The sequence below is a fragment of the Nicotiana sylvestris genome, chromosome 3 (assembly GCF_000393655.2).
Source record: "Nicotiana sylvestris chromosome 3, ASM39365v2, whole genome shotgun sequence".
Classification (NCBI taxonomy): domain Eukaryota; kingdom Viridiplantae; phylum Streptophyta; class Magnoliopsida; order Solanales; family Solanaceae; genus Nicotiana; species Nicotiana sylvestris.
In genome coordinates this window covers 143,272,583-143,300,497 of record NC_091059.1, presented here as the reverse complement: position 1 = coordinate 143,300,497, position 27,915 = coordinate 143,272,583, and the positions used below count along the sequence as shown (strand labels likewise).

Sequence of the window (27,915 nt, the reverse complement as noted above, 5' to 3'; positions counted from 1 at the left end):
ATTGATGTGCGACATCATTTTCTCAGAGACTATTGAAAAAGGGCTCATCTGTATGAAATTTTGCAACATAAAAGATCAAATTGCAGACATATTCACCAAAGCACTGAGCAAAGAGCACTTTGAAGGGAATCGCTTGTCACTAGGGTTGATGAAATCAAGCTGAGGACCTGGTCCCTCAATGATTGGCTACGAAAGAAATGTACAAGTAAAATAGATCAAAAGTGTTTTCTGGCAAAGTCTAACTCATCTCTATTCCGTTACGGGTAGACGCGCATGACGATTACATAGTAAAGAAGCAAATAATGCATTGCACGTTGGTTAAAGGATGAAGCTTACATTTGCAAAAACTGTCAGGGAACCTGGTTCCCTCGACACAGGTTAGTAGTTCCTCTGTACTCTCATGCACAATTTTTAAATGGCTGAAATGGTGCCACGTCATTAAATTGTCAGTTTGTTTTCTTTCTTGCTTTTTGAACTCAAGCGTCTCACCCCTTTATGAATTAACCCGACTACCCAAATTGCCACCCATTCCTATCCGATCCCTCACCCCTATTAATTGACGTCTCTCAGTCACTTTCACAACTATCCACATTACAAATCCAAAATTCCTCTTTTACCTTCTTCACACCAAATACATTATTCTTCAACTCACTAAACCCCATCATGACTGAAAATCAGGAATCCCAAAGTACTCCAATCATCGTCTCCACTGTGTCTTCACCCGTTGAAGCACCAGTGTTAGAGCCAACACTCCCCACTCCGACCAGTCCAAACCCTAAATCAGAGTCACAACCGCCTACTTCTCCGAACCAGTCAAGTACTGGTTCTCATCGGAGTCGCAAAACTTTGACTCCCAAAAAGTTTGTGGTTGTCAATTCTCCTTCTGCCTCGCCTGAAGAAATGGTCGAACAAGATACTATATAGAGAGAAGAAAATCCAGAATTTTCTAGTCAACCTGTGGAAGAAAGCTCTGCAAAGGAAAAAGATTGGGTATTATCCATGCCGAATCGATAGTGACAGCCCCTGGCCTTGATTCTGCAGGTAATATTCTTCCTACTTCTGAGTTTACCATGAGGTTACAAAAACAAGAGACCATAGAAAATATGTTGTCAATAGCTGCTGAATGAAGTGTTATTCGGGGTGGAGAAAGTGTGTCTGAGTCTTAGGGGGAAGAAAATACACTAGTGGAGAGTAGGGAACTGGTGCCTATTGAAACATTAGCACCAGACAGTACTACTGGGGCACCAACTGAAGGGACCTGATCCCTCTACCCAAGAGGAGCCAACTCCTGGTTCCTCTCAATCACCCTAGGTCAGTATTGATCCTGCTCCCTCTCATCACTTCTACACTGAGCCTTTGTCCATAGTTGTTCCTGAGATGTGATCCTTGTCTGAGGAGGAGAAGGAGGATAGTGAAGAAGAAGATTATGATAATGTAGCTCTGCAAGCTTTATTAGTGCTAGGAGTAGAAAGGTACCTACCCAAGGGTCAGTGTCTAAGAGACCCATCATGATGTTGCAAAAGAAGGAAGAACTCGAGTCTGTTCTAAAGAAAAGTAAAGCAGAAAAGAAGACAAGGAGATTTGGTGAAAAGGGGAAAGGCATTGCCTCTTGCACTAGTTATTGAGGTTGATGAGGAGGAGGAAAAGGAACTTTATTCTTTGGTTCGTAAGTCCTCGAAGAAACTTGGTGTTCCTGCATCAATGAAAGATTCATCTGTAAGTGAGATGGGTGTGAGCAATGTCGAAGGTGAAAAACCTAGTGCAAATCTGGTTGAAGATTCTGGTGAACAAGTGGTTAAAGAGTCTGTTGAAAAAGAGTCTGTTGAAAAGATGTCTGGGAAATCTACTGAGAAACGAAAGAGTGCTCGAAAATTAGTGAAAAAGAAGGGTAATGCCAGTGAGGAACCTAGTTCGTCCAAAAGGGCCAAGGTTGATGATGCCCAGGATGCTGGGAAGGCAAAATTGAAAAATTAAAAAGTGTTGTGGGGATGTACATTTGCCCCTAATATTTTGGATATGGATGGAATGTGTCAATTGGTGGAGATCTGTGAATTTCAACTGTGGACATACCTGTTCACAAGTGCCAGTACCAAAGTGTATGAGGAAGAAGTGCGCAGCTTTTATGCTGACTTCTTTAAAGTTAAGAACGATCATATTTGTATGATGGTGAATAATGTTAATTTTGTGATGGACTCTGCTGTGCTGGGAACTATTTTGGGATTGCCCGCTGAGGGTTATCTTCTGTTCGGGGAACCTTCTCTTCGAACTTTAGAAATGCTATCTTGAAAGATACGGCAGTTCAACAAGGGGAATAGATACAGAAGAAGGCTCTCCTTCCAGTGTACCAATTGTCGTTTGAAATGAGGAACAAGGTATTGCTCCCTCGTGCAGAGAGAAGGTCCATTACATCTCGCCCAGACCTGGTTCTCATGGAAGCACTAGATAGTTACATACAGGGGCAGATTTACATGGGAGGGGGTGGTTCACGTGAACCCATCCTCCTTTCCCTAAACCTTGTATAGCACCAGTAAATTTCTGCACAAACTACTTGAATTTGTATGGGTGAACCCATACTCAAGTGAACATTGTAATGCACTGGTAAAGAAGTGCACCTTCCATCCACCGGGTAGGTGGTTCGAATCCCCACAATACCCTTTTTAAAATTATCCATTATTTCACTTTTTAATTAATAAATTGGCTACATACCCATGCTCCTGGGCCCGCAGTTTAAAGTTTCTCATGCTCTTTAGCACACACGTTCTTTTTTTCTTTTCCTCTCTTTATTACTACATAATTGCTTCTTTAGTCTTTCAGTTATACTTTCAAAATCCCTAAATTAAAAATACCTCTCCACACAAAACTCTCTAGCGCTTTAAGTCTTCTGCAAATCAGCAAAATACCAACTTTTCTACAAACAAAAGTCACATATTTTTCCAGTCTTTTTATCAATCTCACTTCTTCTTTTGTTTCTTTATCTTTTTTATTTGATTTATGAAGTTGGGTTGAAAAAAAAATAACGTTCATGAAGCCAGAAAATTTAATAATGGTGTTCAAATGTTTAACATCCTTTGTCAGTGGGCTATGCAAGAGTGTTCAAAGTCTATTTTTTTAAAAACAAGTAATAGTTTACCCTATACATAGTATAATTTTTCGGAACAATGGTCAATTCGTCATACATAGCTTCGCCCTGGGTGCACCCATTCTCGTGAAATCCTGGATATGCCTCTGGTTACATAACTATCAACCTGCCTGGCATCATGATAGAACACGTGCAGAAGGTGGCAGATTTCAAGGATAGTAATCATGGGCTGCCTTACGGGCTTCTCTTTACTAAGGTGTTTGAATTCTTCAAAGTCCTTTTGGGATGAGCTAAAGTGGGTACCAGTTAGCAAACTTTCTCCAAGGCCACCCTCGAGGAATGTGAATGCATTGAAAAAGTTGGAGGGATTGGCAGCACTTCTACTATTTCCTAGTTGATCAACACTCAAAACAGTGCCACTGTTGAGATAAGGAAGCTGAAGGCAAGGAATGCCATTCTTGAGGGTCAGCTAAGTCAGCTTCAGGAAGCACCTGGTTCTAACAGCTCTCAAAGCACAGAGGTTGCCCATTTGACCAAGGAAAATGCCGACCTCCAGAAACAGGTTGAGGACTTGAAGGAGATGGCGCTCAATGAGCAGGTTTCAGCTAATGCTCGAATGGACATCCTTCTTCGATCCCTTACCTCTTCATCTAGGCATTCCCCTTCCAGTGCTCCCTAAACAGTGTCCCCTTAAGTGTCAAGTTCTTAGTGTATGTCCTATGTTTTATTCTGATGATGTTTATGACTAGTACTTTTGTTTTTGGTCTTTTTATTTTGTGGATGTGTTTGGAAATAATGGAATTGCTCCCTGTTTAATTATCCAAAATTAATGAAAGTTTCATCCTTTTGTTGTGTATGCCTTGCTATTTTGCTATGTTTTAGTTATGATTGTGTGCACACATGTGGCATGAGTTATCTAGAGCTAGACTTCTTTTTGCTTAAGGCCTACTATTGATCTTTTTATGATGCTAAAAGAGGGAAAAATAATTAAGGGGGAACAGATTCAGGGGGAATACAGGAAATGCGAATGCCATTCTAGTTCTTAGGGGAACTTGAATTATAAGTTTGTCATCATCAAAAAGGGGAAAATTGATAGTTTATATGTGTATCCTTGTTATGTTTTGATGATCTAACAAACTTACTATTAAGAACCAGATAAGAAACCTGTTACATATCCTCAGGAACTTAAGATCAACAAGTCTCCAGCTGGAGACACGGTTCAACTCTTCAGAGTCAAAGGAACAACAGAGGGAACGGATAGTTACCAGTTCCCGTGGTGACTATACAAGTCAACCTCCCCAGCTGTAAAGTTCCTGCCTGCACACGCAACAGTGCAAAAATAGTGCATCAGTCAACTTTATGGGGAATGTCATTTACCTAACTTGCTTACATTATTCAAGTGATGTCACAAATGAATTATTAACATCAAGCAAAGGTAAAACAAAATACTTGCACATACGAGAATCAATCAAGCATTCTCTCAAGTCATCTATCAATCTTGCAAGTGACTCTCAGGGGTATCAAGAACAAAGAACAACATAACAACGAACCAGTTTCCTGCATCGAGTTATTACATGTCCTTAATTATATTGTACTTTTGTTAAAGCACTCTACTTGTAATTCCTACTTACCTTAGTTAGAATCATTATATAGGAAATCTTTGTAAATCATAAACCCATGTATGTGTGTCTTGGCTAGACTTAGTCGAGTTGTAAGTGGCTTGTAATAGAGTTATTACAAAGTGGCTTGTCATAGAGTTATTACAAGTTAGTGAGGGATTAAGAGGTTAATTCCTAGGTTACAATAGGTTATTATCTAAAGTTTGCTCAGTAGTGAAGTTGAAATCCTTCAAGGGTAGGTCGTGGTTTTTTATCCCGTGAGCTGAGAGTTTTCCACGTAAAACTCTATTGTGTCTTTTACTTACTGTAGTGTGCGTGTGTTTTGTGGGAACTAATAGAGAACCTGGTTTTTTATATAGTTTGGTGGACCCTTAGTTTCTATCACTTCCTCATGTAGATATTCGTGGAGGAAAGCATTGTTCACATCCATCTGATAGAGATCCCATCCTCTCTTTACTGCAATGCTGATTAAGGTCCTAACAGTAGTCATCTTTAATTTGGAGAAAAGGTTTCTATATAATCAACTCCAACCTCCTATGTGTATCCTTTTACCACAAGCCTTGCCTTGTATCTTTCCACACATCCATCTGCTTTGTGCTTGATTTTGTACGCCCACCTGCACCCTATAACTTTCTTTCCTGTAGGCAAATTCACTAAATCCCAAGTATGATTAGTATATAAAGCTTCAAACTTTTGTGTCATTACTACTTGTCAGGCATAATTCATAGTTGCTTCTCATAAGATCTTAGTTCACACTCATGTGAAATATTCTTTACCAGCTACTGACTATCATGGCTTAAAGCATTGAAGGATACAGAATGACTGTTGGCAACAAAGACAGTGAGTGATGTGGATGAAGAAGGAACTGGTTGATGTTCAGGACTTATACTATTGCTTGAATGGTCATGTGGTTGTATATTTAGTAGTGTACACACATAGTCTTTAAGGTGGGAAAGAGTGATGAGTGTTCTACATGTGCTCCTATGCTATATAGGATTAGGTTGGTTATTATCAGGTTCTATGTGATGTATTTTCTCAAGGGGTGATACATGTGTTTCTGAATGACTTCCAGTTATAGGACTATCAGTATGAGCTCTGTTGTCTGATTCTTGGCTGAGGTGTGAGTCATGGTTATGTAGGCTTAAAGAGTTTGAAGAATTTGGTGATGTATTTGTAATTGGGGATTGTGTATCTTCAGATATAGGACTATTAGTGGCAAAAGTTGATGCATTTCTATCAATAGTACAATGATCATCAGAATTATTCACTATGGTGTTTGGACATGAAGGATTAGAATTTACCATATGCAAGCAGAAGGAAAGGAAGAATGTTCAGGTGAAATGGCAAAAGGAAATACATCTTCATGGAACTAAACATCTCTAGATACATATAGCCTCTTTGTGACTAGGTCCAAGACCTTATATCCTTTAACCCCAAAGGGATACCCTACAAAGATATGGGGAGTATCCCTTAGCTCAAATTTATTTTTGTGTGTCTTGAGTGTGGTGGGTAACATAAGCAAGCAAAGCTTTTAAAGTGTGAGTAGGTTGGTTTTCTGTTATAAAGAAGCTCAAAAGGGCATCTATTATTAAGGACTGTGGAAGGTACTTGTTTATCAGGTAGGTGGCAGTTAGGATACACCCCCCCCCCAATATCTCATTGGTAATTTGGATTGATAAAGTAGGGCCCTTGCAGTTTCTAGTAGATATTTGTGTTTTGTTTCTACCACACTATTGTGTATGGACAGGTTTTCTGGTGAATTATGCCTTTGTCTTGAAAGAATAGCATGGCCTCACTATTTAGAAATTATAGCCCATTCTCAGTTCAAATAGCTTTGACTGAAGAATTGAACTGGTTTTCAATTATAGAAATGAGTGCTTCAATGGCTTGAAGGGTATTGCTTTTACTACTCAGAAGATGTGTCCAGGATGATCTGCTAAAGTCATCAACCATGGTAAGAAAATATCTATAGTTGTCATGTGTGGCTATATGATCGGGGCCCCATAAATCTATGTGCAAAAGTTCAAAGGTTTTAGTAGTAGATGATGTTTTCTGGAGAAATGGTAGTCTTTTGTGCCTTGCCATGGGGCATATAGAACAGAGAAAAGGTTGTTCGGAAAAAAATTAACAAGTATAGCAGATATCCTTCTCATTTTCACAAAGGGTACATGACCTAGTCTGTTATGCCACAGATGTTCAACACTGTCCCCATGAGATGCAATAGATGATAGAAAAGAATGTATACCAAAGGAGGAGTCAATTTTATTTCTTGAATGAAGGTTATTTACATTGTTGAGTGAATGTGGTGATCTATTCACAATTGACAATGAATGTAAAGGCGAACTGTGACTCTCTCATCTATTTACAATATCAACTAATATAGGAAAGCACGAACGGGAACAAAGAGTAGAAGGACTATAAGATATACTAGACTTTGGACAACTGTGACACTTTGAGCATAGGAAGTACGGACCACTCCTTGCTTTACCAATTCCAGAGGCCTCATCGTTAAAGGGGCCTGCATCATGCAAAGATATTTGCTGAAATTAACTATGCAATTGAGATAGTCTGTTAATGAGTGAATAGAGATGAGGTTGTATTTAAAACTAGGTACATACAACACTCTGACCAAAGTTAACATTGGACCAAGAAATATATCCCCAATTTCTGTCACTTTCACCATATATCCATTAGGTAGTGTAACAAAAAATGGATAAAATAAGGTTCTAATGTTATTCAAAAAAGATTTCCTATAAGTCATGTGATTTGAAGCCCCAGTATCTAATATCCACAAGTCAGCAACTGATTTAGAGCATTTACATACAGTGGTTTCAGCAATCTTTTTATAAGTAAAGCAAGCTAGAATACCTGCAAAGCTTGCAGCTCTACAGGCTATGTTGTTTCAACTTTCCCTTGTGTTCCTTCCTGGAAATTTCTCCAATAAGCTGAGCAGCTGATTGTATTGCTCCTTTGTCAAGTGCTGAAATCCCTGATCATGAGTTTCACCTTCAACTTCTTCACATTCTGCATGAACATTTGCAGCAAATATTGCATTCCTCCCTTAGTTAACTTGAAATCCTGTGGAAAGCCATGTATCCTATAGCAATTATACGTGGTGTGCCCTGACTTTTTGCAGTAGTCACAGAACAGTCGAGACTTGGCAGGTGGATAGCTTTGCTTGTTCGAATTGTATGAGTTATGGGCGGCACCATTTCCTCTTTGATTGTAATTTGTCCTAAACTTATTATTCCTAGGTTTATTTACATTCAATGACGTGGACTTCATAACCAGTCTGTTGCTTGGCCTGACTTCTCTCTACTTCTCTTCCTGAATTAGAATGGAGAAGGCCTGTGTTATACTGGGCAGTAGATTCATCATAAGTATGTTGCCTCTCACTACTGTGTAGACTTCGCTTAAGCCCATTATGAACTGAATCAATTTTCGATCCTGCTCAGCCTTGTGCATATTGGCCTTTAGTACATTGACAATTGCATTGTGCATGTGCATTCAGGGTATTTAATTTCTCCCAAAGCCTTTTCATTTTTGTGTAATAGCCTGTGATGTCCAAAGCCCCTTGGCTAAGGTCGTTAATTTCCTTCTGCAATTGATACAATTTCGCTCCATTAGTTTGATCATATCAATCTTCCAGTTCTTGCCATAATTTCTTAGCATCACTGATATATTGTAGACTATCAGTCAAGTCCTTTGAAGGTGAGTTTAGGATCCACGATGTGACCATGTGTCGCATCGAGCCCACTGATCATAAGTTGTATCATCAGCATTAGGTTTCTTGCATTTCTCCGTAATGAATCCAACCTTGTTCTTCACCGATAATGCTTTGAGAACTCCTCTTCTCCAAGATCTGTACCCAGTTCCATCGATGGCAACAGGTACAAGTGTCGTTCCGGCACTCTCTAACGGGTGCATGTACACCGGGTTGGTCGAGTCCAAATTATTGGTCGTATTCTGAGTTTCCTTATCTCCGGCCATCGTTTGAGGACGAATTCTAGAAAGCTAGAAGAATTCATCTCTGAATTTGAGGAGAAAAAAAAATTCAAAACCCTAGCGACGAAGTGTGAAGTGTAGATTTTGATTTGTTAAGCTGAAAACTAAGATTGAATGAAAGATGAGAACGTCGATGATAAATTCAAACTGAGCTCTGATACCATGTCGAGATTGTAACTAACAAAATGAATCAATTGAAGGTTGTGCTTAAGCTCTCATTTTGAAAGGAGAAGCTTCTGGACAGAAATGAAATTGGGGAAAATAGTATGATTTCCTATTCAGCTGAAGTGAGTCTTATACACGTGAATAAAGAAAGTAAACTGCTAGTTACTAAATTACCCCTGTAACTAACTCAACTATTAACCTCCTAAGTCTAGTAACTAACTAACAGCAATGTAACATAAATATCACTAACTATACTAGTATACTTGATAATATTCAATAATCTCAATCGGTAGTTTCAGGCGACAAAGCTACATGTAAGCTTGCGGTTAATGGTCATGTATGCTCACGTCACGCACCTGAAAAGCTTTGTGCGTTTGCTTATGTATTTCTGTGAATATGTAATCTTTGGTAAATCAATTTGAAACTTATTTGCGGAAATTGTCCATAAGTTTGTTGAATCTCAGGGTTGGCAATATGATACTCTGATGTGTCCTGCCTATTCCCTTGTTGATTAGTTGTCACACACACTAGTTACCTAAACCATGGAGTAATTATCAGGTTGAATGCCTACTCCTACTCTTCTTTTCTTGATCAGGGAAAGTGCATAGCTGTATTATCTGAACCCTAGAAGACAATACTACAAAATTGAGAGTGACGTATGAATTATGAGATTTCTTTGAAGTTATTCAGAAGTAATATAACGCTGATATGGAATGATTTGGCGTACGTATACCGAAATTGAAATATGCCTAAAAATGTCTCAAGTGTCAGTCTTGCAGTTAGATTATTAAACCTTATAATTAAAAGCCGAAATTTATCACATCGTCGTCATATGATTCAAACATTAAGCCATCAGGAAAACAACGAACATAAGCTATATGGTTGCATATCACATACCTGCAAAAAATAGAAGTCTTGACTGTTTTTATTTTTTGATATATTGTAGAATTGAGGATACAACTATGTATATTAAATTAACCGACTGCTGCATTTATATGAACTGATCAAGATGCAAGGGTCATGCTTGGGCAACTGTCGACTGTGCAGGCCAGTATGTCTCTATAGTCTCGAGATATCCTGAACGAGTCGTAGACTTTACCATCTCTGCTTTTTTTGTACTCAAACAACAGATTTGAATGATCAAATGCTGTCAACTTCACAAATCCATGGTCATAATCCCTGAAGATACTCCATGTAGTTTGGATGGGGATAAAATCCGAAAGGCTTGCTCCAGCTCCTCCAGCAGCAACGTGTATAGTTCCATTCAAGGCGCCCTTATAAAAGTGCTTCTCATTGTTTGTACAAATATTCTGCAGTAAACAAGGAAGTGTTATCTTATAATTAGTAAGAAATAAATGTAAATATGATGGGTGGAAACATCCTAATATTTGCAGTCTGCTTTAACTAAACGTCGGATGATAGGCAAAATCACATATGAAGATTTGCGCCTCCTTTTACAAAAAATGAAAGAAGACCAAATTCGGAAGTTCAAAAATTACCTGGTAGATGGGACACGTCCGCTCATAGTTATGAACATGGCCAAAAATGGCTATATCAACTTTATACTTCTGCCAGAGCTTTTGAAGGCTTTCCCTACCCATAGGTTCTGCAAAAGATCCCTCATTAGCGTAAGAAGAATCTGAAGAATATCCCAGTACCCGATGAGCAAGGAAGATTAGCCATGGTTGTTTTTGTCTGTCTACAGATGCTAGACAATGTTCAATGAAGTTATATTGCTCGGTTCCCTCCCTCCAATCGTGTTCTGTATCAGCTATGCAGAACCGGAACATACCATAATCCGTAGAATACCTGAGAGAAGAAAACAAGAATACTGAAACTAGTACAGTCAAACCTATATACAACAGCCTGGTTTCTTCCAATATTTTTTGGTTGTTATAGTGAAGTGTTGAAAATTTGATTCCAAGGAAAACTTGACCGTTATAGTGAAGTATTGTTATAGAGGATGGTTGTTATAGAGAAGTTTGATTGTATCTCAAAGGACTGTTCGAGCAAAAATATAAGTATTGGATGGGGTAGATTCAGGATTTTGTCCTACTTTCGACTCCTATTTTATTTTCCCTTTTCTTTGGTTCATCAACTTTGTTTTTTCAAGGTAAATTTTTAGTTCTGCAAAGACGCTGTTTCAAAGCTAACGATCATTGAAGGAGAGCTTCCTAATTCACGGATCAGATGAAATGGAATTTTTCAAAAGAATATAATCCATGAATAGAAAAAAGATTGGGGCTGTCACAGATACGGTGAGATTCATAGTTGAGCAATAATGATGATATATCCCAAGAGTCGGAAAAAAAAATCCTACAGAAATGAAATAATCAGATAGGTGAAATCACCATACCAGAACTTATCCCTGTTCTCTGTAGGAACGTAAAACATATTCTGAACTAAAACTCCACATTCTCCACCTGAATCCATATTGCCATAAAATGAGCCCGTACCAGGCCAGTCGCGCTCATGGTTGCCACTGCGGAATGAAGTTAAGAATTACCACAAAGCAAGCAGAAAATTCTTAAACGTTCAACAAGGTTCTCCTAATTAGAACTGCAGTGTACCTAGCAAGCATATAAGGTATAGTTGAAGCAATTGGCTCAATTTGCGAAGTAAACTGATCCCACTGTGAAATGTAGCCGTTGGCATAACAGATATCACCAATGTGGAACACTATATCAATGTTCTTTAAATCATTAATAAGCTGATTGGTAGTGTTAAGAGCGCCAGGTTGGAATTGATTATATTCATTGGAGCCATCAGCTTCATCCTGTAGTGCGTAAAGATAAAGCAGATCATTACAAGATCAACCTGATTAGAAAAGTAAATTTCAGAATGCTTAACCAGTTGTTTGGAACTATGATTTTGTGAATGAAAGCAAACACATAATGAAAAATACCACGAAAGTTGAATTTGTTCCTTGAACGAGGAAAATGTAATTTGAATAAACTGTTTTGCTTGTCTGGTTTCCAATTTTATCCAAGAAAGAAAGAACTACCAAATTGACATCAACATTTTACTATAGAGTTTCTGGTAATAATCTAAAAGTAACGGATGATTAGAATTACTTTTAGAACTTGAGGCAAGGCTACCAACTGAACTAGTTGAACTTATAGACACGAAATGATCACAATTAGACACTCGTGTGTTTAAGTAGTGACATCATAACTCACAACTATGACAACTAACAGTCCTAACTAGTTGATCTATCCATCTTGAGTCCGAAAGTCCAGTTGGATGATGAATCGGATATGGGATTTGCACCACCATTGAAGCGAATGTTGTCATTTTTCTTTTCCCACATTCTCTCACCTTCCTCAAAAGGTGATAATACTCAAAATAACTTGAAAATTTTGCATTCTTATACTACTTTGCTATTGAGAAAAAGCTTTTTTCTGGCCTCTCTTCCCCATGAACTTGACAATCCAAATGGAAAGATAACAAAAGCTTCAAAATTAGTACTCAACAAAAAATAACATGTAGCAGCATAAAAGGAATGCAAATCTATGTGAAAGGATCAAAACTAAAGGTTATAGCAATGTAACTAAATCTGAAGATATTACCTTTCCCATGTCCCCGAAAATGACAACACGTTGTATAGAATTTTGACCGGGATAAGGAGATGATTTAAATTGATACATCTGACTCCAAATATACGTGCCATTGAAGAATCTATGACCAAGCATGTAGGTATACCTGCAAAGACCAAAATGCAGTGTGATCCTGAATTTCACGTACTAAAACAACAAAACATGACACTCGTGGTTCTATACAAAGTACTAGCTCCAACTCATCTATAAATACAATGAAGTCAATTTTCGTTTTGGAAATATAACAATTTGACATGGAATTTTGGAATATTAAGTGAAATCCAAAGCTCCCCTAATGGAAGATAGAAGTACGCATGCACAGGAACAATTTTCAATGTTCGCTCATCTCTGGAAGATATGAAAAAATGAATGCCAAATTTATACACAGTTGTCGCACGCATGGATAGAAAACATACAGCGAGTTCGGCCAAAGTTCTTTCAGAAAACTAGTGTGGATGAATCCAGGATCACGCCATCCAACAGTTCGTGCTGGTGCTCCTGCAAGTGGCATCATATTTGAGAAATACCACTGACAATCCACCTTAACATTTGACACAATTAGATAACATGCTTTGTAGGATATGTTGGTTCTCGAGGTAATACATGGTTCAAGAATAGTTTCTGTATAACAAGCATAGAAAGTGATCTACTGTTTTGAATATGTCAAAATTATATGAACTAAGTCATACCTATGTTTTACCTATGATTATTCTTCATGCTAGTTCTCTAATAACTAATCAGTTGGTTTTATCCAATTAACTCCAGCAAGCGTGTTAGTCGTGATTACCCCATTTTTATTCTATACCCAAAAACATCCTCAAATGTAAGAGAGTTCAACGCACCACACATGCTGCTACGATCAAATGTCAATGTTCCTGCTGGAGTACGCCCCTTTTGTCCTCCTTTTCGACCCCATTCCACGAAAGGTTCTGCTTCATTGATTCCATATCCACTTGTCCACGTCACAGTCATCTGAAAGTCCAAAGAAGGTTGTTTCCTCAATTTATTTGTCCGACACATTTGGGATAAACATAGTTGACTACAACCTAGTCCACAAAAGCTAATTTCTGATACAATTAACAAGGCACTGATACTGCAAAAAGGATCCTGCCTACAGAAATTAAAAATAAATATTAAGCTGCCGAAAGCTTATTTTGACCTCTGTTTGCAGGGAACGAAGCACTTACTTCATCCCATGTCTTTCCTTGGGCTAAGCGTGGGTATACTGGTGCATTTGGATTTGCAAAGGCAACCATGTTTGATACTGCAACCAGCTTTGGCTGTTGCATAAGGAGATAAATTAAGGTAAAATGAGATCATTACAAAATTACATGTTATATAAAAACACTGCAAAAACAGAAAAGTGAAAGAGGAATAGAAGGAAATCCAAAAGAAAGAGACAATTCTATACAGTTGTAGAGATCAATACAATGAACATAGCCACAAAACAAAAATGGTAATGTTCTGACAGAATCTACTCTATTTAGGTTCCGAAGTTTTGAAAGCTCAAAAGCTTTGCAAAATTGAATTCAAACAAAAAATGGATCAGGAAATTATTTAACTACAAAAGGAAGAAAATCAAGATATAAGAGAAAGTTTGGTCCAGATAATAATTCGTAAGTGATTGAGATAATTTAACAGGCGAGTTAGATATTCTTGAAGAAAAGTACATAGTAGTGATGGAAAAATATATACATAAACTTGCATTCAGAGCAAAAATGCAAACTCAGGACAGAATTGACAAGGGTGAGAAAGCTATGAATATACACTGAAGAGTCCACCAGAAAACAAGGCAAAAGAAAAGTCTGATCTCTGGTTAATCAGTTGAAGCTTCAGTGATCCTTTCCCTGTGTCTTTGTAGCGACGGCTCGAGTAATTGGCATATTTATACTGCAGGAAAAAAAATGCAAGTATGGGACAGCCATAGTTACTCTTTATCCTTTCATCCAAGAGAAATTTTTGGATCCAAATCTACTGAAACCGGGTAAGAACACCAACCTTTATAGGCGTTGTACACAAGAATGGTGGAAATGTTCTTGGATTATCAGGGAAGCAGCTAGATGCACTAACCAAAAGAAAAAGTCATGGTTATGCGTCAAAATCACAGATTAAAGCTATTCACGCGATGTTACCAAAACTTCACTACTAATATTTTCAAAGGGACTAGGATTTTAGTGTTTAACTCAAATGTTTAGATAGCTGTTCATTTAGGAACAAGATTCGATTTATGAACTTCTAGTCATAAAATAGTAACAAAGAGTAAGAGAAAAATATGAAAGCTGTTGATAAGTAGGAAATCATACTGGTAAGTAAAATGATGCAGTTCAACTTTTTAATATCAAATTCATTTTGTATTGCCAAATATGTCATTTATCAAGGCCAAGCAATAGTTTGATTAAAAATTGATAACTGCATGAAATTTTACCTGAAATTACCTGGAGAAAATACCCCAATCCAATCATCTGCTGAGGGATTTGAAATGTTGTACTCTAGAACAACCCATTCTTTGTTTTCGCCCTGCAATTTGAAGGGGAAATTTAACAATGAACGGGAAAGAATTAGTATATTCTCATTTGCAAATCTAGATTAAATAGGCCATTGTTTATTGAAGACCACAGGAAATTCAACTATAAGAAAAGCTATGAGAGCTTACATTAACCCCAAGAACTGAAGGAGTGGCTTTAATAGAAGCATGAATGTCAAGGGCAAGTATGGTCTTATGAATGGCAATCTTTGAAAGAGGCTGCTCCCCATGACATGTTACCCCTTGACGGCTAACCAGAGTCAACATAATTGAAAGTAAAGCTACTAAAGTTTCCATTGCGTCCAGCGCAAAATCTGAAACCAACAACAACAAACCAGGGTAGTGTATCAGACCTTACCCCTACCTAGTGAAGATAGAAGCACAAAATCTGAAACCAATGAAACAGTATTGATTAGAACAGAAAATCAAGGAAAAATGATGTATCCAGTAATGAAGATAAGATGCCTTTTGAAATTTAATAACATGAATAAAACAAGTATAGCAACACTAGGTGTATAACTAGCTAATTGAATCATTTATGCCTTGCATATAATCATGAAACCAAGTTCAACTCCCTGCTTGAACCCCCAAAAAAGAAAATAACAGATGCTAAGAACTTCCCTAAAAATTATCTTTTGCAAGCATGGTCAGTTCCAAACAAGGATACAGAAGGAGAATGTTGATACTAAAGTTCAAGAATAGTCTTAACTATACCCAATCATTGATGCTCCCACCTCAATTATCTCAATAACACTTGGAGTGATACCGTCAGCTCTTAGACAAAATTACATAAGTTTACCCAAAATGCCTCAAACTATTAAGAATATCCTCACATATGATTGCAGACGATTCATATAGTTGACTACAACTACTTTGGGATTGCGTATAGTTAGATTGATTGATCTTGATTATCTCAAAGACACTCTTAACATGGTGTGATACCGTCAGGTCTGAGACAAAATTACATAGGCTTACCAAAAATGCCTCAATCTATTAAGACTATCCTCGCATATAGTACTATTTCTTTGCACTTATAGTTAGATTTCTATTTGGAAACAGCCTCTGTACCACAGGATAGGGGTACGGTCTACGTACAAACTACCCTCTCAAGACCCACTAAGTGAGATTATACTGGATTGTTGTTGTTGTTACTGTTGTTGTATGGACATTAACGGAAAATGTCTGACTAAAATCATGACCAACCATTATGTCTGTATCCAACAAAGCAAATACATACTGCAATATATCGGCAAGTTTGGTATCCAAGAAAATCTGAAAACAGTAATTTCAATAGAAAAAGGAAGAATGGAATACTAACCTTAAACTACTTGGAATTTGAATGAAGTTCCAGATACAAATTTAAGTAGCACGTGGGAACAAATCCATAAAGCTAAAGTTTTATGTTGATTTAGCAGCTTAATTTAAGGGAGAAAGAAAAGCTTAGAATTTAAGGGGAAGATCCAGTCCATTACATGTTTTCTCGAAGATGATGAAGTGATTATTGTCTTATTCATAATGATTGTGACATCTTATGATTCCAAAGAATTATTCTTGGAATAATCATTTTGTACTTCTTGTTGCAAAAGTGTAGCTTAACGATGATAGGACGAAATATATATTGCTCACTCCATTTTAATTTTGATGATATAGTTTGATTCCATTTAAAAAAGAAATTATTTTTTTTGAAACTTATGGTCTTTAAGGAGTCGTTTGGTATGTGAGATAAGGTAGAATAAAGCATGATATTAACTTTAATTTGGTTGATGGTCCGTCAATCAAATATAGTATTAACTTAGTACTTATCCCGTCAATCAAATATAGTATTAACTTAGTACCAGACTTAATCCTGGATATCCATCTTATCCCACCTTATCTTATAAAACTTGGTATTATTTTATCTCACCTTTCAGATGGGATAAATTAGTCTAGAGATTATAATCTCTACACTATAATCTCGGAATAATTTAGTATGTATACCAGACGACCCCTAAGGGGTAAAAGCTTTGTGGGTTATGACATTTGTGTGTGTTTGACCAAAAAATATAGATCTTGGATCAACTAACTAAATTTATACAAATGATGGTTAATCTTAGTTAACAATAATATCCAAAAAATGAAATTCTTGGAAGTGCAATAAATAATATGTAGATATACTTCAATAGCAACGACGACACATAATCAATATTTAAGAAGTCAAAGGAAATAATGAAGTATTAAATAGTGATGAACATCCATAAATGGTACTTATGTAAATAAAACGAATGAGCTACCCAAGAAAGGATGGAATTAGTGAATGTTCTTTCTGATAATGATGAGTGATGGATAAGCCTTTAAATATCTAAGTTATTCTCGGATCCAGTGAAAAAGTGTGGACAAGAATCTTAGTGTAAAGGTTGGTTTTGTATGCTTGCAATGAGATCTAATTCTCTCTTTTAAAGTCAAAGTGTATTTTACAAAATGAATACTGGATGTCCTCTATCATTATGTCTTTTTTCGTTTTATAGGAAAAATATTTCTAGAAACCATAATAGTACAAATGGAGAGAATATCCACTGGACTATTCTCCTTCAGGTCCTATCTTAAAGCTAGTTGTTATAAATCTATCAAGGGCATGCGACTCTCCACTAACTCTTTTACCATCATCAATGATCGAAAAAGCTCCAAGTGCGGTCTCTAGTGCTTTGGTAATATCGGATCTGGAATCAGGGCTGCGTGGAACAATTTCCTCCACCGAAAAGAAAGTTTCATCCTCAACGGTGGTGGAAACATTCTCCCCACGATAGGGGAATACCATTGCCAATGGAGCAACACGGCTCCTCTCACTAGCACTAGAAGACACTTCAGACATGATTCGACGCAGTGAAGTGACAAACAAAAAGGAATGAAAAAGAATGTAGGTCACTGGAAACTGAAGAAATTTAGAGAAGAAGAAAGCAGGAAATAAATGGGGTGTCTTAAAAATGCTAGAAAGTTTAAACTCCAAAATCGGATTCAAAAATCTCTATTTATAAGGGTCATGGCACCAAAACCAAAAACGGTTCATCATGATTGGCGTCAGAACCGAAGCAGCATGTCTGATTAAAGGTCATACGAAAAATAAAACAATGCATCAGGAACATGCGTCATAATGACGCATGACCTTATGACACCATCCTGGCCTATGGATAATATAACTCCAATGAATTGCCCGAGAAATACGAAGTATTTTGAAATATGTGGCTCACAGAGGGCCATGTAATCTACTCGTCATAATAACCACGACCCGTGCAGTCCGCTTGATTAGCTCGACCACCAATAATATGATCCGCTCATCGAACCCGCCCGCAAAATCGACCTCAATAAGCAGAGGGACTAATTGTATGGGTCAAAATCTATATCTATAATATAACTGAAAATAATATCGGTAAAGCATCTCGAGGTCTCCATGGGTCGAATTGATCTAATCAACAATGAAGATTATGGTCGAATAGTCAGCAAAGATCGAAGTAGAGGAGTCATCAATAATCAAGGCCAAATTTGGCTTTCCTGATAATATCGAGTTGATCTCTGCTGAAAGGGATGCGGTACAGGCCCATCATCCCGGGTATTGTGCTCCCTATGCCTATCCTTTCCAAGTTGGCTATTCTTTTCCTCTCCTTCCGTTGGTCGAGGAGTTCTATCATCACTACGGAGTTTGCCCTGCTCATCTTGTGTTGTATGTTTATAAAATTATAAAGATGCTTACTAAGTTTGTCGAGCTAGCCGGGGTCGAATTGACACTTCGACACTTAATACACCTATTCTCCCCTAGCTTTTATAAGGGAACGATATTGAACCTTCGCCTCCGAGGGGGAAATGCTTGGTGGTGAATATGGATGACAAGGTCAATCATCAATTTTGGTAACTTCTTTTTTGTCAAAACCGAGGACGTGGTGGCCAATGTTGATGGTTTTCCCGAGGCTTGGAACTATACTCGTAAGTACCTGGTTTCTCTACTCGTAGGTACCTAATTTCTCCCCTGTGTTCGTCCATGGATTTTGACCTCTTGCCTTTTTCCTTTGTAGCCAAGACCTCACCTCATCCTTTGGTCGCTCATATTTCTGATTGGGTCGAGCGGCTCCTTCCTCACATCATAGGGATCCATGACTGGCCAAGTTTTTTCAAGAAATTTAGGCTCGCTCTCCTTCGACTAGTAATTTCCTTTCTTTAATCGTGGTCGCTCTTTTCTATATTGTGTACAGGTTCGTTTTGCTAATGTAACTTTGTCTTTTTCTCAGGCAGGGGTTCTCGGAAGAGCCGAGCACCGGTGCCCTCTTTCCGAAGGGCGGTCGCTGTCTCATCGACTTCGATTCCTATTACAACCATATCATCAGTGCCGACCGCAGCTGTCGTGGTTCAGGAAGACATTTTCGTTCCATCTGCAATTTCTGCTCCCAACTCTTCTTGTTAGTTGACGATGACGACATCCTTCCTGATGGCGGTGTGAAGATGCCTCATAAGCGGAGTGACGTGGATACGGGGTGAGAGAGGTCGGTGGTCATTGATGTGGGAGGTTGTGGCTTTGTCCTTCAAGAAATGGCCATAGTGTACATTAGAGAGAGCCCTAAGTCAAGTTCTGAGGCCTCTCGCTTGGAGGTAGCGAGCATGCATCCTATGAGGTATGCGGTCGAGGGCGTGATGCATACTAAAGGCCCTACCCTTACGAGTCACGAGGAGGTCTCATCTTCGGGGGTCGCGATGGACGTGCCTTCTTCGGCCGATGATAGAAGAAAAATCGTTGCTGATGAGGATGTCAGATCTAACTCCGGCATGGATGCAAATAAGTTGAGGATGATCGGCGTGGGGCTCACTCAACTCGAAGTCAGGTTGGAGGGGGTTCAAGGACTATTGCGATCCTGATGGATAATAACTTTCTCGTGAACACCGAGTAGATAGTTCCCTCTCTCGGTCCTCTTTGTTCTGAAATTGAGGGTATGACCCTCAAGACCATAAGTGATAGCACCCTTTCAAATAATATCGCATGTCTTTCCCTTTGGGTAAGTGCATTTGTTGCTTGTTCTTCTCCCCACATTTTGCTCCCTTTTACAGGTTTTGAATCCTTTCGTTTGTTTTGCAGACGGTCGTTGTGAAGATTGAAAGTGCTCGGAGGGAGCTGATACATAAGGATATCTATGTGAATTGAAGGACAAGTACTTTAGGTGTCTTGAGAAGTATCAGGAGCTTCGGTTCCGGCTCAGCGAGAGCAGCGATGTGCGCCAGCTGAATGATGACTTGGAGGAAAATAACGAAAAGTTGATACGAGTAGTTGGGAAATGTAGCATCCTAGAGGGGACGTTGAGGATTAAGGAAGAAGTGCTCAAGCTTAGCAGGAGGTAGAAACCCAGTATAGTGATCTCCAAGCTCAGGTAGTCTTGCTGCGAGGTCATCTTGAGGAGTGTCAATTCAGGGCGGAGGCTCTTAGTGGTGAGGTCGCTGATGGTAGGCTATAATCCCCTTTTTAGTCACTTATTGCACTCTAATTCACTGCATTTTACTTGTGTTGAGCTTTAATTGGTAGTATTTTGCACTTATTGTGTGTTTTATTTCTTGTAGAAGTGATTCCGAGTTCTTGTAGATGTTATGGAGCTAATTCGAGCTATTTGGAGCTTTGAAGTCTGAGTAAAAGCCTAATAAAATATGGTGGGATCGTGTTCGGGGGTCGAGGACCAATTCTATATGTCAACAAGTGAGAAAAAAAGATTACTCTGGAAAAAATGCGCTACCGCCACGCACCATGCACCTTGGGGATCACCACGCTAGTGCAAAAATGGCCATAAATGATTTTTCCAAATGCTCTGGAATTTCCCACAGGCACGGCGCATGGGGTGGCGGGGGGTGCGACGCGGCAGTACAAAAATGTTAGAGTGATATCCTATTTCGGCTAAGAAAGGGTAGTTTCTTCCGGGGTTTGTTTTGGGGGCAGCTTAAATACACCAAAATTACCATTTTAGAGGGACTTTTGACAAATTTGAGACCTAAGGAGGAGTTGGAAGAACAAAAGCACAAGGATTTCATCATTCCTTCCTCACTCAAGATCCGAGTTTGTATCGAATTTATGTTTTCCTATACTTTAATTATCTTCAAGATGAATTTCTCCATGTCTATGGAGTACTTCCCTTTGGGGTTTGACGGATTTGGTGTATTGATGACTGTTGTGGATTATAACTCTATTTTTATGTATTTGAATCATTTTGGAAGAATTAGTTATTGCATTTATATTCACTAGTTCATATAATTGAGAGAGGCATAACTTGTGATATATTTACATTATATTGTTAGTTGAGTTCATAGATTCTTCTAAGGAATCAAAAAATGCTAGTTGAATCATTGATTAAACCTAGTTAGGAGAATAATCGAAGAAGGTTTTCCTAAAGACCAATCCACTATGCATTCTTGCATATCTTCACAGTGCTTAAGTTGGTGTATCTCATGAGGGTAAGACTTAATTGAGAGAGAAGTTCTGTTGAACGTTTGAACTAATAATAGAGTGAATTCGAGAGTCTCACTTGTGAACGTTGGAAGTGAATTATCTAGAGTTAGATCCCGAACAATTATATTTCACTTATCCTGTCAAAACTCTATCTTCTCCCATCGATAACCTTAGTTGCTTATTCCTTGTCTCGATAGTCACTAGTCAATATCTTTTGATTCTTAGTTATTTTCAATTCTTAATCATATAAATCTCAATTATTAGTCCTCCTAGATAGCAATCAAGCTAGAAACTACGAGAATACTGTTAAAATTCAATCCATGTGGATACGATATTATAATATACTATCTTTGATTAGCAAGCATAATTTAAGTGTGTGTTTTGCGCTCGTCAGTCGCCGAAAAGATGGAGGAGATAGAGAAGACAGAGTCCGCCCGGTCGGAGGCTTTGAGGAAGACGGAGTCCCTTGAGGTGGTGGTTCAAACTCTTCATTCCGAGCGAAAAAATGACTTGTCAATGGCAAAGCTTAAAGAAAAGCAGCTCGATGAAAGGATTGGGGAGTTGGAGAAAGAAACTTCTGCTCTTTATGATCGGGTTGCTGCTCTAGGGGCCAAGAAGGCTAAACTACTTGAATAACCTTCTTCATTTGCGGCTTCTGGCTTTTCCAACATTCCTTGTGAATTCTACGAAGAGTGGATTCAAACTGAAGCCCGACTGGACGTGCTTCGCAAATTGCATGTAGCGGGCTCTATTTATGTTGCAGACTTCGAGGGTGCTCATGTCAAGGCTCGGGTTGTTTGCAGTTATGATCCGACTACTCCTCGTTCTAGGGAGGAAGAGGATGATGAAAATGTTATATTGCCTCGAGGGCAAGGCCTGGTATTATTCCATATACCCTCCGGGGCGAGGATAGAGAGGGCGTCGGGGGCCGAGACCATGAGGGTATCCGTAGTCAGGGTGATGATGCTATTGGAGATCGAGCTGGCGAGAATACTGAAGGTCGCAATGATGATGACCAGTAGTTTTCTTTTAACTTTTGCGTATTTTTGCCGACGTCTTCAAGAGCCTTTTGTAAAAAGACATATATGAAATATCAAAGTCATTCCTTGCATCTTTTGTTCATGTGGTTCTCTTCTGTACTTGTGTATTTTTTGCTTTTGTTGTTTGCTTGTTTCACTTTTTGTCCTCATTGTTGTTGTCTTTCAGCTAGCCGTAATCTTGGAGCCAAATATTCATGGGTCATATTAGCCCTTTGTTTAAATAGGTCGAGTGTGTTTCTTCGTTGAGTTCTAGCCAAGGGTCGATAGGTGTTGTTTGGACTTTGTTGATTTTGACCTTTTTTTGCGGCTAAGGGCCGATAGTTGTTTGTTCAAGCGATGTCGAACATAACCTTTTCATTAAATCGTGGCCGAGGGCTGGTAGGTGTTTATTCGAGTGAGGTCAAACATAACATTTTTGTTAAATTGCGGCTAAGGGTCGGTAGGTGTTTGTTCGAGCGAGGTCAAACATAACCTTTTTGTTAAATTACGACCGAGGGCCGGTAGGTATTTGTTCGAGCGAAGTCAAACATAACCTTTTTTTTTAAATCGCGATGAAAGGCCGGTAGGTATTTGTTCGAGTGAGGTCGAATATAACCTTTTCATTAAATTACGCCGAGGGTCGGTAGGTGTTTGTTCGAGTGAGGTCGAATATAACCTTTTTGTTAAATCGCGACTAAGGGCCGGTAGGTGTTTGTTCGAGCGAGGTCGAACATAAACTTGATACAAAAAAGGTGAAAAAGTGATAGACGTAAGTTTCTTATTACTTTGACATTGTTGTTTTGGTTACATTAGAGAAAGTTAAGATTTTGGGTGTTGGATGGCATTCCAGTTCCAGTTTACCTAGTCACTTCATTGTTGGACTTGGAGAGTAATAAGGAGTCGAGCAATGAAAATAACAAGTCACTCCCTATCGTAGTTCGAGTCATTATGTTCCCTTTGTCGCCTCATTAAAAACCTCATTGAGAAAATCCAAATGGGACAAAACTCAAGTAAGGGAAAAAATAGTACGACTTGGGGACGCTTTCTCTCAGAAGTTGAAGTCTTTGAGGGGGATGATGTTCCAATTGTTTGGTACTTGCTTTCCTTTCATTGTTTCTAGTTGGAATGAACCCTTGTTTGCTTTGACTGTGATTTTGTAGGGACCATCCTAGTTTGTTCCCAGCTTGCCTTCACGGGGGTCTTTGCTCGCTTGAGTTTTGGCTTTCAGCACGTAGTCCCTGACTTTAAGTGGTTGGATCTTTGCTTTCTTGTTGTAATAGCGTTATGCTTGTTGTTTTTGGGCGACCATTCTTATGTACTCCATATCTCTTTGTTCGTCAATCTCGTCAAGTTCCTGCCTTCTGCTCTCATCATTACTCATACTGCTTTTGTAGGAGTACCTTAGGCTAGGTTCTCCGACTTCGATCGATATTACTGCCTCGGTCCTATAGACCAAAGAGTAGGGCGCCTCTCATGTGCTCGTCTTTTGAGTATTTTGATAGGCCCATAATACTTCTGGTAGTATTTCCTGTTACAACCCATATCCACATGTGTTAGTTCATGCCATATATTAGTTAACATAAATCCAAGAAGGAATTATCTTTGAGATGATAAGAAGTCAATCCTATTGGTCTTAAGTGATACAAGAGTGTATAAGGGTGATTAACCAGTATTAGAAGTTAAACGAATCAAGGATGTTGTAACTCGTATTTTCAGGTAATCTAGCAGTGCTTAATACACTCAAGAGGTAATTTATTAAGGTATTTTAATCATATAATATCCGTATCATAAGTCTTGAAGTCAAACGAGTTATGAAACAAAAGTCGACAAAAGTTGTCGCAACTTAGGTTCATAATTTTACTTAAACATTAGGTCAAATATTTCTAATCTTTTCTCATAATTTACAAGGAATTACGGGGTGATCTACCAACCAAATTAAATATCTATGAGTCTAGTTTCCAACGCATTAAACCGTTCATCGATACGATCTCGGAGTAGAGAGATATTCGCGTTTTCGCGAGACTGCGCCAAGCACCTCTCTATGGGGCCCACTAAGGCGGTTTAAGATATTTGGACCTATATAGGATGCCTCCAACCCGTTTTAAGTCATTTCTTTTCACTATTTTCAGACCTTAGAACCCTAGGAACATCCTCTCAAGGTTCTCTCAAGATTCAAGACCCAAAAAAGGGCAAACAACACAAATCAAGTGTCGGGAATTCCGTGGCGCTAGTAAGTCTCTTGTTCTTCTTGTTATTGCTCATTTTTGTGTCGTTCCAGCTCATGTGGGAGGTTGTTTTAAAGGGTTTATGTTCTGTAAATACTCCCTCATGTTCTTAATATCAATCCTAGGTGATTTCAAGCCTTCTAAAGTGATTCTAGTGCCGAAAAACACTAATTGATCGCTAGTTTCGCTTTTTTGTTGTTGTGGCAGCATTGGAGGGATATTTCATGGAAATTTAAGGTCAAATTGGAGTTGTTCTTTCTGTATAAAGGTAAGGAACCTCTTACTCTATATGTATTTAAGATTATCCAAGTTGCAGCTAAGCCATTGAAGCTAGAACTTGTGAAATATATATCGAAAGGCTTGGAAGTAATGTTATTGTTTTGTGGACTGTTTTGCGTTGTTGTTGGGCTGCGTATTTTACTACTATCTTGTGGAGTTTTGGAGGAGTAAGGGTGTGGAGAAACACCATATATATGTAGGGTTATGGGCTGATAGTTATTCGTAACATTTCCAGGTTGTTTGACACGACTACGGTGGTCGTCGTATGTATGGAGTGATTAGGCTGTGTGTGGACTATTTTGGGAGGCTCAATATGTTTATTATTGATGTTGTTTGGGCTGTTTGGTGACTGTTTTGAATGGTGTGAGGTCATATATATAGGGGAGGTGTTGTCCGTTTCATCGTAAAATAGGTTGTGGTCGATACATAATAGTTATGACGCTTAAATGATAACGATAGTATCGTTTCTCTTATTGTAGACTAAGGAGTTTTGACAATTGCATAGCTTGAGATTGGGGCAGTATATACAAGGTATGTGAGGCTATCCCTTTCCTTCTTTTGCACGACTCCGATTGTACATAATGTAATGAACGATCTTCCAAGATACTCTACTCTTAGAAGCTAGCAGTACTTACATTGTTTTCCCTCTTATGGAACGATTGATGTTAATGTTGCTTCTCTTAGTCTTATGTTATCAATGTTGTTGGTACTTCCTGATTCTTATAAGGTTCATAGTGAAGAGTTAGTCCTAATAACGTGTACAGAGGATACCGACCTTACGTCACTCCGAAAGGTTTAGAATGTGATTCCATGAGTCGAGCATGCATTATATATATGTATCTATTTTACTCTACCGAGCCACGCTATAGTTGGCCGGGTACGGCACCTATTGTGCAACCACTGATCAGTTGGGTTTTACCGAGCTCCACGTGGCCGGGTACGATTCTACCGAGCCTATTATGGTCGGGTACGATATGATGATGATGATGCCCATAGAGGCGAATGCTTTAAAGGTTTATGTATTTATACATATGTATCATGCATTTCATGTAAGTAGCCCTCAGAGGTACTAAGATGTTACAGGTTGTATATTCTCTATCCTTGCTTACATTACTGATCGTATTTATGGTTCCTTGCCTTACATACTCAGTACTTTATTCGTACTGACGTCCTTTTATTTGTGGACGCTGCATGTCGTGCTGCAGGTCCTGATAGACAGGCAGGTGCAGCTCCCCCACCACAGTAGACTGTCCAGTTCAGCGGTGATTGGCGAGATCCCTTCTCCGGACTTGCCTTGGTCTTGGTATGCAATTTTTGTTATAGACATTATGGGTATGTCGGGGCCCTGTTCCGGCTATGTTGCAACACTTATGTTCTTTTAGAGGCTCATAGACAGGTGTCGGCTCATGTATAGTTTGGTATGCCTTGTCGGCTAGTTTTTGTTGTATAGTCTTTCATAGTAGCGTGGTAGCTCATACCTTATATGTAGTTTCTTGATTGTCTGGTCATCCCCTGCTATGTATGTTCATGCCGTCATATTTTATTGCTGGTTGTCTATGATCTAGGTCTACCATTTATATTGATCTCGTCAGCCCTAAAAGATAATAATGAAGGTTAGATGAAATGTGCGTTGGTGCTCGGCAAGTGTGGTCGGGTGCTAGTCATGGCCCTTCAGTTTGGGTCGTGACAAACTTGGTATCAGAGCAAGTCTGTCCTAGGGGTTGTCTATGAGCCGTGTCTAGTAGAGTCTTGATTATGGATGTGTAGCGCGCCACATTTATAATCAGGAGGCTACATGACATCTAGGGTTGTTACCTTCTTCCTGAATCTAGATCGTGCGTAGAGTTGAGTCGTAAGTGTTCGTCTCTAATATTCACCTTGTTTTTTTCAGTGATGCCTTCGACTAGGAAGAAAACGATTAGTAGACGACTTGATACAGCAGCGGGAGAGGGTACCAGTCAGGTGCCCCAAGTTAGAGCAGGACAAAGTGAGGCTCAAAGTGAGATGCCCTCTCATACCTCATCTACTTCATCTCCTCCAAAGGATATTAGAAGGCACCCAGCGCCTCCAGTTCCTCCGTCTGGCACTCCAGACCAGGATATGCGGAGTGCTTTGCAGTTATTGACTAGCTTGGTAGCTGCTCAGGCTCAGAGGCAGAATACAGGTGCTGCTGAGAAACCAGTTAGTACAAGAGTTCGTGATTTTATTAATTTAGACCCTCCAGTGTTTACCGGATCAGACCCCAAGGAGGACCCACAGACTTTTATTGACCAGGTTCATCGTACACTTCGGGTTATGCATGTTAGTGATACAGAGGCAGTAGAGTTGGCTTCTTATCGGCTACGGGATTTAGCAGTTCTCTGGTATGATAGTTGGGAGAGATCCAGGGGTCCGAACCCTCCTCCAGCTGTGTGGAAGGAATTTTCTGAGGCCTTTCTTCGTCACTACTTGCCAGTTGAGATACGACGAGCTAGAGCTGATAAGTTCTTGAACCTTAGACAAGGTAATATGAGTGTGCGAGAGTACAGTATGCAGTTTGATTCTTTGGCAAGGTATGCTCCCCATATGGTGGCCGAGATGAGTGATAGGGTGCATATGTTCGTGAATGGGTTGGGACCACATCTGATAAATGAGTGTACGACAGCCTCCTTGGTGGAGGGCATGGATATTTCCCGTATTCAAGCTTATGCCCAGACCCTAGAGGATCGTAAGCGCCAGCAGAGGGCAGTTAGGGAGCAGGATAGGGGCCAGCATAAGAGGGCGAGATTTGCAGGGTATTCTGATGACTTTAGAGGCCGCATCAGGCCACAGTTTTCGAGGAGTCCGGCACCACCTGTAGCTAGTGCTCCTCCACAGTTTCAGAGGCCTCGATATGATCGATCCTATTCTGGTCCAGGTCAGAGTTCGCGGGCATCTGGCTCGCAACATCACAGGGATACTAGTCAGATGAGACCCC

The 27,915-nt window shown here is 39.2% G+C and overlaps 2 protein-coding genes across 2 annotated transcripts; one reads left to right on the top strand and one right to left on the bottom strand.

The window, feature by feature from the left end:
* The first annotated feature begins 663 nt into the window (after positions 1-663).
* Positions 664-1,974, top strand: LOC138888112 (uncharacterized). Its single transcript, XM_070169925.1, has 3 exons — positions 664-903; positions 1,396-1,472; positions 1,551-1,974. The coding sequence occupies exons 1-3, from the start codon at positions 664-666 to the stop codon at positions 1,972-1,974; spliced, it is 741 nt and encodes a 246-aa protein (XP_070026026.1).
* Positions 1,975-9,643: 7,669 nt separating this feature from the next.
* On the bottom strand, positions 9,644-16,426 carry LOC104236493 (probable inactive purple acid phosphatase 1). Its single transcript, XM_009790409.2, has 13 exons — positions 16,307-16,426; positions 15,118-15,302; positions 14,890-14,981; positions 14,463-14,529; positions 14,232-14,354; positions 13,652-13,744; positions 13,307-13,436; positions 12,881-12,962; positions 12,438-12,570; positions 11,439-11,644; positions 11,225-11,350; positions 10,368-10,677; positions 9,644-10,178 (listed from the first exon to the last, which is right to left on the bottom strand). Exons 2-13 carry the CDS (start codon positions 15,283-15,285, stop codon positions 9,873-9,875), a joined length of 1,836 nt encoding a protein of 611 aa, XP_009788711.1. The 5' UTR covers positions 15,286-15,302; positions 16,307-16,426; the 3' UTR covers positions 9,644-9,872.
* Between the last annotated feature and the right edge of the window lie 11,489 nt (positions 16,427-27,915).